Genomic DNA, 19,875 nt, shown 5'->3' on the forward strand with positions numbered 1-19,875 from the left:
AACCACTGAAACGATTTTGGAAACATTATTTTAAGGTACAAAAAACTCTTTGGTGTTGCTTTAATAACAATTAACAAACATATATGAATGTTTTATAAAGGCTGTTTTCAATTGCATTTACAGTACTGTAGATGTCTACCAACTTTGATGACATGTTCACAAAACACCTTTGCAATGTACTTCACTTGACATCATATCATGCAATGGTACAGTTGGGGTTCAAACGAAATAGTGTTATACATGACTGCTGGCAGTGTTTTACAGTATGTCACAATGATATAAGCATCATACAGAATAAACAGATGTTGTCTAAAAACATGCTACATCATGGGGACAATGATTCATATTTTACAAGCACAATCTGAGCATTGTAATGGAAGTGGAGCCTGTCAGTGAGTTGATTGCAGATTGGGATAGATTGCTAAAATATCAATATCAAGTGATAATAAGGCTAGCACGAGATAAGTTGATACTGATGTATAATGTTAAGATGCTGTGAAATTCATCCTTAGGACAACACCAAATCCATCAGCAAAAATTTGATCCAAGGTCCAATTTGATCCAAGCTAGTCTGAAGCTTAACTGTGCCTCGCTAGCAAAATGTTTGTTGGATTTTAGTCATGTGAATCATAGGACACCGAGAACAAAGAAATTGTATTTCATATTGTATTCTTTATTATTATCATCATCAACATTATTATTTTTAATATCAAAGGTTGAAGAAAATGTGCACAATATATTAGCTTACAACATGTCAGTAAACCTAAAAATAGCAAGCATACTCTAGTGTTAGAATTCAGCACCACAGAGACGATGTGGTCTTGCCTACTACGCCATTACCATTTACTGTAGAAATAGCAAGAGAAGAATACAAACAGGAGGTCCCTACTGTTGGCCTGACTTGTGTTTGTTGTTCAATCAGGGCATCACCTGTCATTGTAATTACATTGAATATGGCGAAAAAGGCAATGTTTCAGCATGGTTAGCCCAATATCCAACATCATTTCAGTTCACAGATGTCACTGTTCAATTCACAAGGAAGGTGACAGTGGTTTGACAGAGGTATATACGTATGACTGTTGGGATTTGTATTCTCCACTGCCAGTGTGGTATGGTAATGATTGTAGACATCGATATATTGTAATAGTCTAACAATTTTGGCAAATTTAATCACTCTCGTGTTGAATATTGTGTCATAAAAAACAGAAACATATAACACATTGAACTGTACACAACCTTTCAGCATGTTCTTCCTCCATAAAAAAGACCTGTACATCAGTTTAAATCCTATTTTGAAGCTTTTCATTTTGAATACTACATTCAGCATGTAACGAAATCATTTATTTGTACAAGTTCTATGCCAGAATCTTTTTAATAAAATCCTTTAATAGTCTTCCATACCTATATGCACTACATAGAGACACATAATTTGCACACTAACTAGGGATTTTTTCTGCTCTTTTTAAAAAAGTAAACCAGTCTACCCATGAGAGCCATCCCAGTATCTACTTTATATGGGATGATATACACAACAACATTATCAGGCAGTCAGAAATTATTAGCATTTAACTTCACATAAATGGTAAATTGAAAAGAAATAATAATAATAATAATAATAATAATAATAATAATAAAATAAAAAAACATGTAAGTCTTAACCATCCCTCCAGTAACCCTTCTAAGTCTCACCTTAAGAGTTTTACTCAAAAACAAAACAGTAAACAATAAAAAAAAAAAGTTTGATCTCACAAAGCCCCATGTATATAACATTAAGGGATCCTGACCACAAACATTGGAAAAGAAGCCTGTTACGGACGTTTGATTAATCCCTTGTGTGTTTGTGACATTCATAACTCCCTGGGCTCACCATAGTCATTGTATAGCACAGGGAGGAGCTGCTCGTCGCAGGCCTTTTGTAAGTCTTGGCCGAGGTCCACCCAGTTGAGGCCAAACGCCTTGGTGTCAGTGTAGCGGCAGGACAGGTGTTTGAGTGAGGCCCGGCGGAGGCCGATCTTGGGCTCCTGCAGCAGGGCCCGACACCAGCCGCTCAGCTCGTCCAGCTGCGTGAGGATCAGGCCGGCCTTCCTGCAGTAGAGAGAACATCAAGCCCGAGTTAACACGAGGCCTGCTGGGAACCTCTCAATTGTATGCAACTGTGTCGCTAGAGCGTCTCCTCTCGTGAAGAAACATACAAATGAAGACATGAAGAAAACAATATACTATACATAGTGTTGGCCCAAAATCTAATGGCCCAGAATCTATTGGATTTTTTTTATCGCCTTCACAATGTAAATGTCAGTCTCTACAAAATCACCTCCCCATGTCAAAAGAAGGAAGGTGTTCTTGAGCACTTGCACTGAATGCTCAATTATTCTGTAATTAAGTCGAATGAGAGCAGAAACAGGAGAAGGGCAGAGAAATCACAGTCAGTGGCACATGGCTTACCAGAACTGTGACCTTAATTAGCAAACTGAGAGGAGCCTGTGATTCACATACTAATTTGAAATGAGTCAACTTTGCCAGATGACATTTACATAAGCAAGGAGAAACTTGCAGGAAATCACTGATTTATTTATTATTCTGTTGTTGTTTGCTGCTGCTGCATAGTTTGACATTCACTGGTCCATTCGGTTGTTTTACGTAAGCCATCCTCCAACAGCCTGCAGGTTGGGAGTGGAACGGGCACTTTCTCTGGCACACAACCTGCCTTTACACAGAGAAACTGGAGGTGTTTTTTATTCCAGCGCAATATGTGCGGCATCACAACATCTACACCAGTGACACCAAGTGTAGGTTACATCCACGCAGAGGTGCAGAGGTGCAGAGTGGAACACATGTCTTTGTGGGCTTTGCTTCACAGTGCAGGAGCGGATGAGACCGACGGAAAGTCACAGTGTGTTAACTATGAAATACAGTAGTGGGCTGAATCAACTAAGACACAGGCATGTGCTGTTCCCACCTTAAATGATGCACATCAGACTCTGGACAGTGGATATGATGAATAAATCAAAGTCTGTGGCTTGACTCTTTTTACATCGTAATGACAGCCCAGACGGTTTCTCCCCGCACTACAGAGTTGCAGAAAAATGTGAAACAAATACATGAAGGTTTGTCAAGGTATCCAGGAAGGAGTTTTTTTTTTCAACGGTCGTAGCTAGGAATGCCATATGATTTGCAGAGCACATGCTCCAGATGAGTTGCCACCCTGGCAAGTTTTACCAGAGCATGTTGATGGGGGCCAGTGTGGATATTGTAGCAGAGGTATGATTCACAGGGCTGGAAAGATCCCTTCATTCCTTAGACATATCTTCACTCCGACACTCAGCCAAACCAAAGGCTCGACAATGCAAACAGAGAATACCAAGTCTCCGCGCAGCCATAAGGCGAGTGTTTTGAAGTCAACTCACAGTATGGTTAAAGGGTTGGAAGGCTAACGCATTTAAAATAACGCATTTGATTGTGAAACATTCTGAATAAAAGTGTAATTACATAGACTAATTAATCATTTAATCACAGAAACATTGAGGCCAGATTGAAATCTGAACACACACACACACACACACACACACACACACACACACACTAGGAATGCAAGGATTCCAATACAATGATAACTTTCAAAAAAAAACATTTTTGATCTGAATTTGTTTTACATGTACATACCAACATCTGTTTTATTCTTTTGTTATTCTAAGCTTGATTTTGAAACCCTAATATGATATTTGTTGGATTCAGAAATATCTGTTGTTAGGCATCTGATAAGCCATGCTGCCCGGGGGCCAATAGTTAATCATGTTTAATGGCAAAACTTCAAAAAATATCTTGATGAATTCTTAATGATGTTAGATATTGCCACATTCATTCTGAAAAGTAATTAAAAAAAGCTCCCTCCATGCATAGACCTAGTACTGATTCTGTCATTTATATCTTTCCTCCAAACTTATTTATGTGTCCATTATCATGCCACATTTCAGTGGCTTTCAGAATTTGGATGTTTATTTGCTTAAAACAAAAAACCCTGTGGTTTGTTATGCTTTCATTTTTCACGAAAGTACGTTTTGGTCTCCAAATAGCAACGGTTGTCACCATAAATCCTGCACATGTATGGAAGTGGAAAATGGCCTCTCATTTCCAAGGTACACTCTCATACCACCTTAAGCCCCTCCCACTCAGCTGTCCTGCTGTGGCCTGCCTGAGCCATGAGCAGACTACTGAATGGAGAGATCATCCAAGTGTGCCTTAGAAAACAACACCCCATGATGATAGTTAGAACATAATGTTTGTCTAAACAATGCTCAGGATGAGCTCACAGGGATGTTCTGCAGTTGCCACACACACTCCACTTCCACATTCCAGGAGATGTAACCTGCTCTATGTCATACATCGCTGAGCATCCCAATGGTCACATGACCCCTTAACTTTCATTCATGCTGTCTCCAAAATAGGCATCCCAGGGCCAGGGTCAGTTCCCAAGGCAAACATGCCTACTATTAGCATCCTAAATCAAGCATCCTGACAAGCAAACTAGTTATGATAACCTATCATGTTTGATTAACATGCAGACAACAACAAGGCCGTGGGTCCAATACTCAGTGAGCATCCATATCAGATAGAACGCATATCATTCATATAAAATGTATATGAATATATGTCAAATATAAATGTCAATGTACTGTATATTATGCCATCTGTTCCTTTGGGAAAGAAGTGTGTTATGTTATGTTCTTGCGGCCTACTGTAACATATTTAAGATGGAGAGAACAAAACTCATGCACCAAAATGTCTTTCAGGCAACAAAAATAGTTCAAATCACATTGCCTTTGAAGCCATTGAGTTTCATGAGGAGAACTGACACTTCACCATCTTGGTTTCATTCTCTGGATTGGAAAGTGTCTCTGGCATGCGTGCGCCATTCTGGATCTGCAGGCCGACAAAAGCCTTCTCTGAGGCCGCAATAACAAACAATCCTTAATGCCATTACAGAGAGGTACTCCCACAGTGATGACATTTGAGAGAAGAAAAAAAGATATTGGAGAGAGGAGTTGGAGGTGGCGATGGAGATTTGCTGAGTTCTGTGTTTGGCTAAGACATCACGCGATGTGAGTGGTCTCCCACGGTGACCCTGGCGGGCCTACAAGGGAGACGCGATACGTGCAAAAAGGCAGGGAGCAAAGTGTTTCCCATCCACTTTAAAGGTAGAGTAATTACCTCACCACTTTCAGTCCACATTTTGTTTATACTGCTGAGACTGGTTTATATTTAGTGCGGGGCTGAAAGGTCACTATTCTCTTATATTTTGACTAGCTAATGAAAATTGCATTTAAATGGTGCACATTGTTGTGATGGGGGGGGGACCCCAGTGAATTCGAAGTCTTCAAAACAAGCAAGCAAGTCTCTTTTAAAAAGCAGCTATGTTGAGGGTACTTTGTTCTTGGATGTCTGGAAACAAACTGTCATTGAAATTGTATTACATTTCCTAATACTGTCATGGAAAGGGAAGGGGGGGTATTATGGAAATGGAGTTTTGTCAGGATCCCCAGGAGGTTGTTTTGCAGTTTGTCAGATCTCAGATGGTTGTTCAAATGAGTTGGCTTTAACAAAAAGTTTGCCATGGCTTATTTTCTATCTCTTTCCAAATGCATATTTGTTACGTTGTTTGTGTCCTTAAAACTTATGAGGTCATGTATGACATACATCTAAGGATGTAGAATTGGTCATAAATAGTGTGCAGACACAATTGAGAAATACTTCAGGTCTTGATGTGATGGTTGACAACACAGTTGCCAAACAAGCTCACTCAGCTTTTTTAAGATTAAAATATTAAATATAGAAATAAATATCCACTCTCTTAGTAAGTGAATTATGTCACTAAATAGATAGATAAATAGATACTTTATTGATCCCCAAGGGGAAATCACTACCATATAATGGTCCACTGACTACCACATCATTGTAAACATTCATTTCCTAAATTGCCTCCTTCTGCGGATTAAAAGATTTTATTTACCATTGGTATCATTCAAGGTGTGTGCTCCAGCTAGAAGATTGCGTTTTAATGTAAGTAGGTTTAAATGGAACACGTCAGAAGCCAACCAAAAGCATAAACCTTTCCAAGATGGAGCCAATTACACCAAACATTCTCAATGTGAGTTAAGGTTACAGTTCTTTATGTTCAAAGTACTTTAATCAGGTTCACCTGTTTTTGGTGAGCATCTGTGTGGGAAGTGTGCAACTTTTATATTGAACACACTGTAATGTTTATAAAATGATTAACTCAGCTTTTACAGTACCAGCCTTCTTTAGATGGGTTTTTGAGAGAGTATCTAAGGCTGCTCTGGAGGATACTGTGGTCAGTTACCACTGAGATCAATTTACACACTATCTAATCAGTTTAATTGCATTTGGTTTAAACTCGACCATAATATAACCTTCAGACCTTAATGAAATAATCTTTGTTTGCCAAATAATTAAACCATAAGGGACACACTGAAGAGCAGACACACTGAAGCATAGGCAGGACTCGTGAGATAATCCCCACACCACTCTCCTTGATTCCATCATGCATCATATAAACATACATCTGTGCATTGGTTTAGAAAAAACAAGTTCAGATATTGTGGAAGATATAAGTAGCAAATATTCAAAACCTTTGTGTGGCTACATTATCATGGTTCCATGTGATCATGTAACCTAATGCATTCTAGAGAGGGTAGAAGGGGACATGATGATGCCATTTGGGCTTATCTAGTTAAAACGTATGATAGCTTAGTCTAGGGTGCAGTTGTTTTGGTTTGCATATTGTTTACATGATCACATAAGATGACCCCCCATGACATAAGACAACAGTTAATAATACTTTGTAGTAGTTAGTAGTTTCTACCCTTGCACTACCCTAATTCAACTTAAAAAGAGCACTGATCAAATGGCACAGGAGACGAAGGGCGAAGAGAGAAGGCAGTGCATAATCAGTTTCTCAGAAATAATGACCAATCCGTATATCTGCTTTTTTCAATCTGTATTTCATAATTCCATGGTATTTTACAACTTTCACATACAGTAAGCCATAGCGAGAGGCCACTTTTTCGTTTTTTTTTTCCCACAAAGACATATACACACCCACACACACACACACGCGCCTACATAAAGACACACACACACATGCACATATGCAGGCACACACACACACACACACACACACAGACACACACACTCATGCAAACACACAAGCACAGACACACACACACACACAGTCATGCACACACACACAGTCATGCACATATGCAGGCACACACACACACACACACACACACACAGACACACACACTCATGCAAACACACAAACGGACACACACACACACACACACACACATAGTCATGCACACACACACAGTCATGCACATATGCAGGCACACACACACACACACACACACACACAGACACACACACACTCATGCAAACACACAAGCACGGACACACACACACACACACACACACATAGTCATGCACACACACACAGTCATGCACACACACAAGCACGCACACATATACACATACACACAACTCACACACATACACACACACACACACCATTACCCCCCCAACCCCCAACAAACACGCACACACACACACACACACACACACACACACACACACACACACACACACACACGTCACACACACACACACACACACACACACACACACACACAGACACATACACACACACCACACAAACACACACACACACAAAGAAGCACACATATACAATCAGGGACGATTGAATTTCAAAAGCTTTTAAAGTCTACTTCTTTAAAGCATGTTTACACACACACACACACACACACACACACACACACACACACACACACACACACACACACACACACACACACGCCACACGCACACACACACACACACACACACACACACAGACACATACACACACACCACACAAACACACACACACACAAAGAAGCACACATGTACAATCGGGGACGATTGAATTTCAAAAGCTTTTAAAGTCTACTTCTTTAAAGCATGTTTACACACACACACACACACACACACACACACACACACACACACACACACACACACACACTTACACTTAGGCCTACACATGATTTTAAAAACAGTAACACTGCAGTTTTTATGGTATGATTTTAAATTGGTATTTGACCTCACCTAAGAATGATCTCACATTAAAAAGGTGGGTGCTTAGGTCTGACTTTGTGGTGCTCAGAAATTAAATTATTTTTATCTTAATTCATGTGATGAAGGACTTTAAAATAAGTTTGACAGGTTTCAGTGCTGACTAAGGTTAACACTATATATTTGAATATTTTACTAATAATAATATATTAGACTGACTGCTATTATATTTTCTTGCCCTCTACATCATGGTAGTGATCCTATTTATATAAAACACCTTTAGGCCTAGCTGTAGCTTTTGAATGGGTATCCTTTTTCACTACACTTTGGATTACATACAGTATAGCTGCCTGATAGGATAGCCTACGTGAAGAGAACAAGAAGTGGACATCAACGCGATGCCTTGGTATCATCCGATAACTAATTAAATGCTGATTTATTGCTTAGCCGACTTACCACTTCAACACCATTGACTGTAACTGTAACAGTTTAACTGTTCAAATTGTAAGCCTCACGTTAACTGTAACAGTTCAACACAAGCAAAACATTGCAAGCTCAATGTGCGTGTGAGTTGCTTTGGGAACATACATGTACACCAATTTTAGGAAAAGGGCTGATGCTGACCCCGGTCTTCAGCTATTTGGTAATATATATTATACATCCAGAAGAATACATTTGAGTCGTTATAGGCTCTGGCTTATTATGGAGCAAAATAACAAAGTTGTGATTAAACGAAAAATACGAGGGGGCACATGCCCCCTTTACTTCAATGGGCATGACGCCACTGGCTAGCTTGCTCATTACTCTGCTCTCACCTTCTTTATTTAATAAAAGATGGAATCAGAAACTATTCTGGCAATTCCACTTTGCCAATTATGTCAGTTTTGATCACATCACTATGAGGATGAAAAATAGTATGTATTCAGTTCTGAGCTGATTCACTATGTTGTGAAGGGAGACAGCTGTCACCCCACCTGACCTTGAACCCGGCTCTGCGTGGTACCGAACCTGCAGCTTGATTGCAATGCCAAAGAGCCAAACTGTTTGATATGGCAGTCAAAGCACATACTCAACAATAGCACTCCATCATCAAACACCGCAATGAAATACAATAAAGAATGAGAATGCACGATTGATCAATGTATTCTTAGCTGTAAATTCCTAGTATGCCCTATTGGTAACCTCAGTGAGAAGTTCCTACTATGACACTCTTAGTCATTTATGCATCACACGTGCGTAAATCCGTGAATCTTTTCACAATGTGAAAACCTAAGTTTTGGTTTAACTCTCTCTGAAAACCATAAGACATTCATAAGAGGCAGTTTACAAACTTCTTTGGTTTACGACGGTTTTGGGAAACTGAGCCCTTATCTATTTCATAATTCCTCAGGCATTTCAGTCAGTCCTCAGACAATCTTCAAACATATCATCCTTGCACAGACAGTTCACAAGCAAAAAATAAAAATAAAACAAGCTCCTAACCTTGGTCCCAGTTCATCCTCACATCGCCAGGTGAACTCCCCAAAGCTCTCGTAGCGCTGGTTATAGTGATATAGCACTCGATGTAAAGTGGGAGAGCCCAAGTCCATGAGAGTGTTATACGCTGTCTGCTGCTCTTTTCCACTGGTGTATCCATTAAAGAGGTTATAGATCTTGTCTGCGATTTCTGTAAGAACAGGTAAACAACATTAACAAAACATGTTGTATTGGCTGGCTTTCTCAAAGGAATAAACTAGTGCAATTACAGTACACAAATCCATACAATTCAACAGAGAAGCTGGGGACAGACTCTGTGTAATCAGTATAAATATCCTGGTTGGAGTAGAGCTATGATTTATCGAAAGACAAGAAAGAGGTCTCCTTTCAGAATGAACTGCTATATTTTTAGAATTGCTTAAGGATGCACTTTTAGAGAAACACCTAAAGCTCCTATGAAGTGCAATGGCATGCCATTTCCTGGATAGTTGCAGTATTACTGAACTGACCTTGTGCTTTGACATCGTCCACTGCAGGACAGGGAGTCTTGATAGTGACCTCACTCGGGTCAGAGCGTCTGCCGGTGTTATCCACAGCCCACAGCCGGAACCTGCAGCATAACCACCCAAGATTAGGATCATTTGAGGGAATCTATATAGCATAACCACCCAAGATTAGGATCATTTGAGGGAATCTATACAGCATAACCGCCCAAGATTAGGATCATTTGAGGAAATCTATACAAGGTCAGTGTCATCAATGATGTAGATGAGGTGAAGTCAGGACCTTGTGCATTCTGAGGACATTTAAAGTTCTGGAAAAAATTGAGAACACTGCACATTTTTCTGATATCATCCTATGATTGCTGAGTGACATTCGAATAAGTTGGTCATATTCAAATTGGCAGTGGTCTCTTAATTTGGTAACACTTTATTTTAATGTGTCGCTGTTACAGTGTACTTACCTAATTAGGTACAGTGGTACAACCTGTGTAACAACATGTACTATCAGGTACTATCATTGTACTTGCATAATGTATTTGTGAGTACCTACATATAGTTGTTACATTGTAATACTGAGTGCTTTTACAAAACTTTGCCAATTTGCCTAAATTTTCATCAGAGGCAAAGAGCTGACCTGAGACCTGCTGGATGGGGTAAATCGGGTCATGATAGATTTGATATACAAAGCATGCTTAGCTCCAGTCAAGGCCTCATTGTCTTCAGTGTACATGTAACAGCTGTGCTGCTACAACCTTGTTACTCTTTGATACAGTGGAATAAACTGGAACAGGTCTTGTCTTGGAACAGGTCTACTAATTCACATGCACTGTATGGTGTAACAGCAGACACGTTTGTATATATGTAGATGTAAGTACTTAACTGGTACACTTTATTTTAATGGGTTTATTCCACTGTATCAAAAGAGTAATAAATGTGTACCAACACAGTTGATACATGTACTACAGTATGTAGGGTAATGGCAGACATGTTCCAAGACACCAATGACACAACATACATGTAATATGTAATTGTAAGTACTTAACTGGTACACTTCATTTTAATGGGTTTATGCCACTGTATCAAAGAGCAATAAGTGTGTATCAACACAGTTAATATATGTACTATGTAGTGAATTAGTAGACCTGTTCCAAGACATCGAAGACATAACATACATGTCATATGTATATGTAAGTAATTAACTGGTACACCTAATAGGTTTATTCCACTGTATCAAAGAGTAACAAGGTTGTAGCAGCACAGCTGTTACATGTACTGAAGACAATAAGGCCCTGACTGGAGCTAAGAATGCTTTGTATATCAAATCTATCATGACCAGATTTACCCCATCCAGCAGGTCTCAGGTCAGCTCTTTGCCTCTGATGAAAATGTAGGCAAATTGGCAAAGTTTTGTAAAAGTACTCAGTATTACAGTGTAACAACTATATGTAGGTACCCACAAATACATAATGCAAGTACAATGATAGTACCTGATAGTACATGTTGTTACACAGGTTGTACCACTGTACCTAATTAGGTAGGTACACTGTAACAGCGACACATTAAAATAAAGTGTTACCCTTAATTTTGTTCAGAGCTTTATACATATATGTATACATATACTGTACATCGCTGAAAAAAATTGAAACTAAAATAACAGTGACGGTGACAGTTCAATTGAAAGCTAAACGACTCAAGAGACATATTTTCCCCTGTATATTTTGTGACATTCTCTTCTGAGGCTCTGCGCAAGTATAACATGTGAAATCATGTGCGAAGGTCTGTTGGGTTGCCATGGACTGTGTAAAGGTGATCATGAAAATTAAGTCTCATTTCATTGCAGTGATGTGCAGAGGTCCAACTTAACCTACCAATAACTATACAAACTACACACAGGAGGATATGGGCCTATAGTCTATATGAAACATCTTCAATTCACAAAGTGTTACTCTCTTTTGTCAGACACACTAAAATAGAAGTGAATAAAGTTCAACAAAGATATTCCCTTATTCAACCTCCTGCCTGGCCCTGAGCCACTAGTGAGATATATGACTTCAGACGGATAGATGACGCGAGAAGGTCCCGTGTCCCAGCCTCATTACCACTATGACTACATGTTGAACACTAGTCTAAGACAGACAACAAACAAACAAAATAACAAACACTTGTGTCATAAGCCAAGTCTCTGTTTCTGTTGAAATATTGTTTGTTGCTGCCTAACAGGATGATCAAAGCTGAACTAACACTAAGATAGAGTTGAATTATATCTCCATCTAGTGGATGGAAACATGCAAAGATACTACCAGAAATGACTTCAGCCACATCTGAGGGATTCCTACTCTAGTCATAGGTCTGTAGTATACACAATAAAGTATCATTATAGTCAAACCAAGACAGAAACATTTGATGGTCAAGCCATTCTGCTCCATGTTTTAGCAACAAAATAGAATGTGAAAGCAATGTGTGATTTTAAAATGTCAAATAAATGCTAATAAACAATACAAGTGATCATCACCGATGAATCACAATTCTCACGAACATTCTAAATGCAAAGAGAAATTGTGGTCGCAAGCGCTTACTTAACCCTCCTGTTATCCTTGGGGTCAATTTGACCCCAAGCAACGTTAAACATCATAAAATATTTGGTTCACTTTTTTTTTTTTGCTTCATGTTTCATGACTTTTCCTCAATTGAAGGGCACAACAGAGTTTGCATGAAATTTGTACAATAATATGTTTTCAATGTCCTGTACACATATTTTGTAAATTGATGTTCCTTGGGGTCAGTTTGACCCCAGCTGTATGAAACATAAGATACATGAATATTTGACACATTATGGATATTATTATTATTAGTAGTATGAGAACATATTATTATCATTATTACATATAAGTACTTATTACATATAAGTTATTTTGGCAGGACTGTAAAAGTCAAAAGGGGAAGCATGGGCAATATTGCCAGCCAGGGTTCCTGGGCAATATTGCCAGCCAGGGTTCCAAGGTTCATAAAGGGGTGTGTGGGGATTGTTTTGTAGGGCTTTTGATGGTGGTTATTACACTCTCGTTAAGTACCTGTCTCAAAAAACAATATGTGTAACAATATGAATTATAATCAGTCGTATAATCTTACGAGTGTCGGTAAGATTTGAGGATAACACAAGGGTTAACAGGTAATCAAGAACTAGCAAACACAAACAGCCCATTTGGAACAGCCCGTTCCCTCCTGGAAGAAGTATGATAAATAAACTGACAACAGAAACACTGAGCAGAGACCAAATGATGTAAAGACAAAGTGCATATGTTTTTGGTTGTGGTGCCTCCATACATCAAACACATTTGAGGAGACACTGGTCTCAACTGCTCATTTTTCCCCCCTTTTCTTTAACATAATCTTTTCAGCGTGGCTTCTCTCTTTCTGAGGCATGTTTGAGGTAAGTGCCTACATGTGTGGGAAGCTGAAAAACATGCAATGGGAATAGGATCTGTGCATGTGTGTGTGTGTGTGTGAGTGTGTGTGTGTGTGTGCGTGTGTGAGTGCCCCCTCACCCCTTGCTGTATGTATGTTCAGACAAGCACCTAAAGAAAATCATCAATTTCAACTAATAGCTGAATACCCCATATTTCCTGTTTGAGACAAGCTCAAACTTAGTATCTAAAATCAGACTATGCACACCTAAAGAAGTCCACCATTGTAAATTGAATAAATTAAATGAGTAGAAGAACACAGAACCGATCAAACAGACACATAGAAGGAACCCTACACTCGTTAGGAAAGGTGATTTTTATGCAAAATGTGTTTTTAATTCCAGATTAAAAGCTAACATGATGGAGCAGATCTGATATTTTAAGGAAGCCTGTTCCACAGCTTAAGGACTAGAACGGCAAAGGATCAGTCAGCCTCAGGCTAAATTGTGGAACAGCCAAAAGACCAAAGTTGGAGGATCTGAGAGGCAAAGCAAGAGAGTTTAACAAATCCCTTATATAATCAGGTGACAGACCGATTGTGCAAAGTATTACAAGTTAATAATATAACTTGTAATATATCAAACTGAAGTTGAGAGAAAAGAACTAAGGTAATGTGTTCCCTAAGTAAAATAAATAAGCTAACTAACTAGAAGCTGGCAAAGCAGACACTAATAAAAGCTGCTGAAGTGTTTTGGTGATATACTTGGCAATTTTGTTTTCCAGGGTTTTTCCCTCTGATATATTTGTCACACCTTATAACTGTGTGCGTGCGTGCCTGTGTGTGTGTATGTGTGTGTGTGTGTGTGTGTGTGTGTGTGTGTGTGTGTGTGTGTGTGTGTGTGTGTGTGTGTGTAAACAAACATGCTGTATGGAGAGTACAGCAATTTGTGGTTTAACACTTGAAAATGCTAAATCCATCAATTACATAATCTTCAGTGTAGAGGACAGGATCTCAAGAGAAGATACAACAGGGTAAAAAGGTAAAAGAACACGTCAACAACATTCACATGAAATTTTCAGCATACATTAGTATTACTCCAAAAAATCCAAACATTAAAGTCTATAAGTAGAGTTATGCATATTAAAGTGGAATGACACAGCAGGTACAATTGTTACAGAGAAGATCATAGGTAATGCACTCCACCACCATGACCATGACCATGACCAATGCACGCTCACCCCACATGACTCTATTACTGAAGAAAAACATGTTGAAGCTTGTTTAAAGTTTGGTACACAACATTTGGACAAGCCTATGAAATACTGAGAGAATGTACACTAGTAGTCTGGTCAGGTGAGAGCAAAATTGAACTTTTTGGATGTCATACTACACACCATGTTTGGAGGAGAAATGGCACTGTACATAACCCTAAAAATACCATAACAACAGTGAGGTTTGGCGGTGGAGGCAGAGGCGTATCAAGCTTTTTAAAAGTGTCGGGGTTGTGGGATAAGAAAATGAAACAATCCGGCCAAATTATAAATAACTCCCTACAGGGACATTGTAAGTATTTTCTGAGAGGGGTGCGGACTATATTGGTGTCCGGGAGATTCTCCCCCGAAAAATCTGATTGCTAAACACAACATTTTAATGCAGTTTGGGACCATAGGCGGATTATGAAATTTCGGGCCCCTGGGCCCAGATGTATTAAGGGCCCCCCACTTATTGTTGTATATGTGGGAGGGGTGGTTTGGGGGTCCCAGAAAATGTTTAATTTGTTTGATGTGATTTCCTGTATTCTGGTGCATTTTGGGGATGGCCAATACTAAATTCAATCAGATTCATAGCCTACATCCTGATTTGTTGATATTGAGGCAATGATTCCATGAAAAGGTTTGGGCTTCAGGGCCCCCTGACCCCTTGGGCCCCTGGGCCTGGGCCCGGTAGGCCCGTGCAGTAATCCATCCCTGTTTGGGAGGGACAGAAGAAGCAGTGTCCCTTATATGTGTGGCTCATGTGACAAGGCCTACATGATCTACCTGCTATCACTTCACTATTTGACACTATACCCTACCTGGAGACATATCTCATGTTATAAATCAAGAAATCATTTCAGAAATTATGTTTTGTGCATATGGGTTAGCAGGCTACAATAAATTGCCTAACAGACAGCAGCCTAATTTCGAGGTATCACTAATATCTATTAAATAAATGTAAATGACACAGAATAGTGACAGAACTGTAAGCTCTAATTCAAAAACGTTTGAAGTCTACCCAAACATATGCAAAGGGAATATAAATAAATTGTGTTGCATATAGCCAGCTTAATGTAAATTTAAAGATTATGATTAGCCGTTTCTATGCTTTTTCCATTGATAGTTACAGAAAGCCACGTTGTTGTTTAAACTATTGTTGCTTCCAGCCCACGTTACCTCCAGTTTCACTTGCTGCAGGGACGCAAACATTGCATGAGCGCTCATAAGCGGTCTATTTGAGTTCTACATGCTGGAAATCTTAGTTCTCAGATGTAGGCCTAGAACTCAAATGTGTCTTGACGCCGCCGTTAAGATCAAAATAAGATGTTCTAAATGGAACGCGATCCTATTTAAGATATTAGATAGATGTAGCACTACGACACACACTGACAGTGAAATGCCGCCGACGTTTGTGATCAGATCAAATAAGACGTTCTAAATGGAACGCGATGTAATTAAGCTGTTCAGATCTTTTCCAAACGTCTTGGAGACGTATGTGTGCTGACTGGGCTATTTCTATATAGTTGATGACAGCAAATGAATAAGTATTTCTGATTGGGGAAACTTTTAGCCTAGTTTTTTTCCCGTCCGCGGTTCCATACCATCTTGCTGCAAATGATCAGACGTGTGAAGCACCGGGCATAACTTAATTTCGCGGCTGTGTTAATTTCTACATTGTGACAAAAACTGTCAGTCAGACAGTGAATTTTGGTTTACTAAATTAGCATAATGCGGTAACAATTATCATTTCAATTCAACCTGAAATCTGCTCACTGCAGACGTTATAATGCAGACCCAAGCAGCAGCACAGCCTTGAAAGACGCACACTTTGAATTTGATCAGAGCGGCTCTGGTTCTTCACTGGCTAACTTGATGTGATTGGCTGGATGACCGTTCAATCAAATCAACAGACCTATTTGTGTCTCTTTGTGTTTGCGTTCTGCTAGATACGGTTCCAACTCTTTACGGGAGCGTTTATTTCCATATTTTACTTTCATTTTAGTCTGTCAAAAAGTGTGGGGGATAGAATCGTGTTCCAGCTAAATTGTGTACGTTATAACACCCACATCCCCCACGCTTGCTACGCGCCTGTGTGGGGCTGTTTTTCATCTCATGGTACTGGCAGACTTCATACAGTTGAAGGAATGATGAATGGAGTCATTTTTTTCCTGGAGAATCTTGCCATCCACCAGGATGATGAGGATGAGACATGGCTAGACCTTCCAGCAGGACAATCCAAAGCATACAGCAAAGGAAACTCAATTGGTTTCAGAGAAAGGAAATCAAGGCCCTGACTTAAATCCAATTGAACAGTTCTGGAAGTTAACTAAAGATCAGGAATCACAAGAGGGACCGCTAGAATCTTCAAGATTTAAAGACTATCTGTTTAGAAGAATTGGCCAAAATCATATCTGACTACTGTGACTGATTAGTTTCATGATACAGGAAATGTCTTGAAGTTGTCATTACAAATGAAGGCTTTTCAACAAAGTATTTAAGAAATGTCAGGCGCGTTCAATACTTTTTTCCCTGTGTCATTCCATTTTATTACATATAACTCTACTCATGGACTTTAATGTTTGGATTTTTTAATGGGTGGATCACCTGAGTTAATACTAATGTCTGGTGAAATTTGTATGCAAATAGCCTCACTGGAAGTATACTTACTGAAAAAAATGTTGACCCGTTCAATACTTATTTCCCCCACTGTAGGTCTGGAAACAGTCTGGCTCACAAAACATTTTTATGCTTTTAAGGCACTTGGAAAGGATTGTAACAATGTACCTTGTTACTGTGAATTTATTGTTCCTCATATTCTTGCAACTGATATTTACAAGAATATAATTTACTTGTTTTTCAATCAAAAATTATTCAATCAGTCAACATTTAAATGTGTTGACCATGGCTACACTGTGCAAAGTGACAATACAGCTTTTTCTAAAGCCGTAGCCTTCTTCTTCTTTGTCTTCTTCATCATCATCTTCATCTTCATAATGAATTTGTGGACGACTGCACACAAATATGAAGATTGCCCAAAAATAAGGAATTTTACATTACATTACATTACATTACATTTAGCAGACACTTCTTGACCAAAGTGACTTACATATGTCAGCTATATTACAAGGGATCACATTGTCCCCGGAGCAACTTGGGGTTAAGTGCCTTGCTCAAGGGCACATTGGTGGAAGCTGGGAATTGAACCGACAACTTTCAGGCTACTGCACGCTAGCCCAGCTTCTTAACCACTACATTTTAATAAGGACCAAGGCAAACTTACAACAAAGAAGTCCAATTGGCAGAACAAGCAGCAACAAAAGGCTGGTCACAAAGAGGTCTAGACACATAATGTCTGTCTCAGGTGACATCAAGTTTAGATTTCGCAAAGAGTGACACAAAGTCCAAGTATAGAGGTGGTGCGGGATCAGGTGACCGGGGGATTATGAGCTGACCACAAAGTGCAGGCTGGGACGGAATAATGAGGTACAGTAGTGAAGCCCAATGATCAACTCAGGTGACACTGAGTGCTGATTGGATGATGAGGGGAGAAGAGAAGTCGAGGGTGTTATATTCTTTTTATTTTTCCTACTCTGATATGGAATGGAAGGCTTGTACCCCTAGAGTGCTTTTCTGTTAATACTAGCCCTCCTTGAAGCGGGGTTACCTTAAAGCACTTTTTGGCCAATAACTTCGTAACTGGTTGTCCAAAAATTACAAAATGTATACGCAAACTTTACATTTCATACCCTACATCACTACCACATTTTTTTGACATTCTTCGGATTCTTTGCACAAATTCTATTTTTGTTTTTGTATTGGGCGCTGCAATTACAACATTCCAATATGTAAAGTACAGATTAAGATAAAATTTAGAAATTTGGTATGCCTTCTTATACTTTCTACATTTGATCATCTCCTCTTCATGGTTTGAGAAGTAGTTACTGTTGTGTCTCCTTTTGGTGTTTTAAGCCCCCAACGTCGTCTTCCAGGCAGCGCTGCATGGAAGCCACTAGGGCAGTGGTTCTCAAAGTGTGGGGCACGCCCCACTAGTGGGAAACAGAGACATGGCAGGTGGAGCACGATGAAGTGGAGTATTTTTTTTGTGCCCATCGTTAACAATGCCTTTCTTTTTTGACAAGGAAGATCATAGAGACCGGAAATATAACATGGAGCCAAAATGCAAAAAATATTTTAAGTTGCCATTTTGCCTGGTTGATGGGGGTCATGTGGGATTTGTAAATATCCCATCTCCAAAGTGGGGAATAAAAGAACAAGTTTGAGAACCACTGCACTAGGGTTAGGGTTGAGGTTAGTGTTAGGTGCCTTGAAGTCGACGGAGGGGGCATAAAACACCATCGAGCTGTTGTGTCCAGGCTCTTTTGAATCTGAGCTGGTGACACTGCACACAGTGTAACAATGGTTATACACCACAAAAGCACTATAGGTTAGATGACAAATCAGGAGACAATTATTCCTTTGCTGAGCATGCAGAAAGTGATCATAAGGGAGTGGATGATACATAAGGCCTAGCACATTCTACCATTAAGAGATTAATCACTGAATACTTATGCTGAAACAGAGAGGCTATTGAGGCAGATGCTAGCAATACCAAGAAATGTCTACCTAATCCAACAGCAGCATACACTTGTCTAAAGTAAAGGATCAAATAAAATCCATTAATATTGCAGTGTTTAATTTTTTTTTTTTTATGGCAGAGCTTACTGCTTGAATATTTTCTTCTAGAGAAGCTACACAAGTTGCAGGATGACATAGCATCCCACCTGAATGGGTAGATTAAGTCCATACAACAGCCTGCCCTGCCTTACCAGCTGGTCAGAACTGGTCATTGCCATGTGGTACACTGACCTCATATGGTCAAGAACAATCTACATATAGAGTGCATTTACACCACATTTACACTATAGAGTGCATTTACATCACATTTACACTACATATAGAGTGCATTTACATCACATTTTACACAACATATAGAGTGCATTTACATCACATTTTACATTTATCCACTTGGTAGATTTGTTTAGCAAAAGTGACTTAAAGCAATAAAATAACATTTAAGCTATTAC

At 39.3% G+C, this 19,875-nt stretch overlaps 1 protein-coding gene across 4 annotated transcripts in view; it reads right to left on the reverse strand.

Annotated features, from left to right (window-relative positions):
• Positions 1-652: 652 nt before the first annotated feature.
• Positions 653-19,875, reverse strand: part of astn1 (astrotactin 1) — a 176,855-nt gene continuing 157,632 nt past the window's right edge. For all 4 annotated transcript variants that reach the window (XM_048255773.1, XM_048255757.1, XM_048255766.1 and 1 more), the window contains 3 exons: positions 10,137-10,237; positions 9,634-9,817; positions 653-2,085 (listed from right to left, as the gene is read on the reverse strand). In XM_048255773.1, the coding sequence (XP_048111730.1) occupies positions 1,848-2,085; positions 9,634-9,817; positions 10,137-10,237 (523 nt within the window). In that variant the 3' untranslated portion in view covers positions 653-1,847. The remainder of the gene's footprint in view (positions 2,086-9,633; positions 9,818-10,136; positions 10,238-19,875) is intronic.

This window comes from Alosa alosa, chromosome 1, assembly GCF_017589495.1.
Source record: "Alosa alosa isolate M-15738 ecotype Scorff River chromosome 1, AALO_Geno_1.1, whole genome shotgun sequence".
In the NCBI taxonomy this organism is placed as follows: domain Eukaryota; kingdom Metazoa; phylum Chordata; class Actinopteri; order Clupeiformes; family Clupeidae; genus Alosa; species Alosa alosa.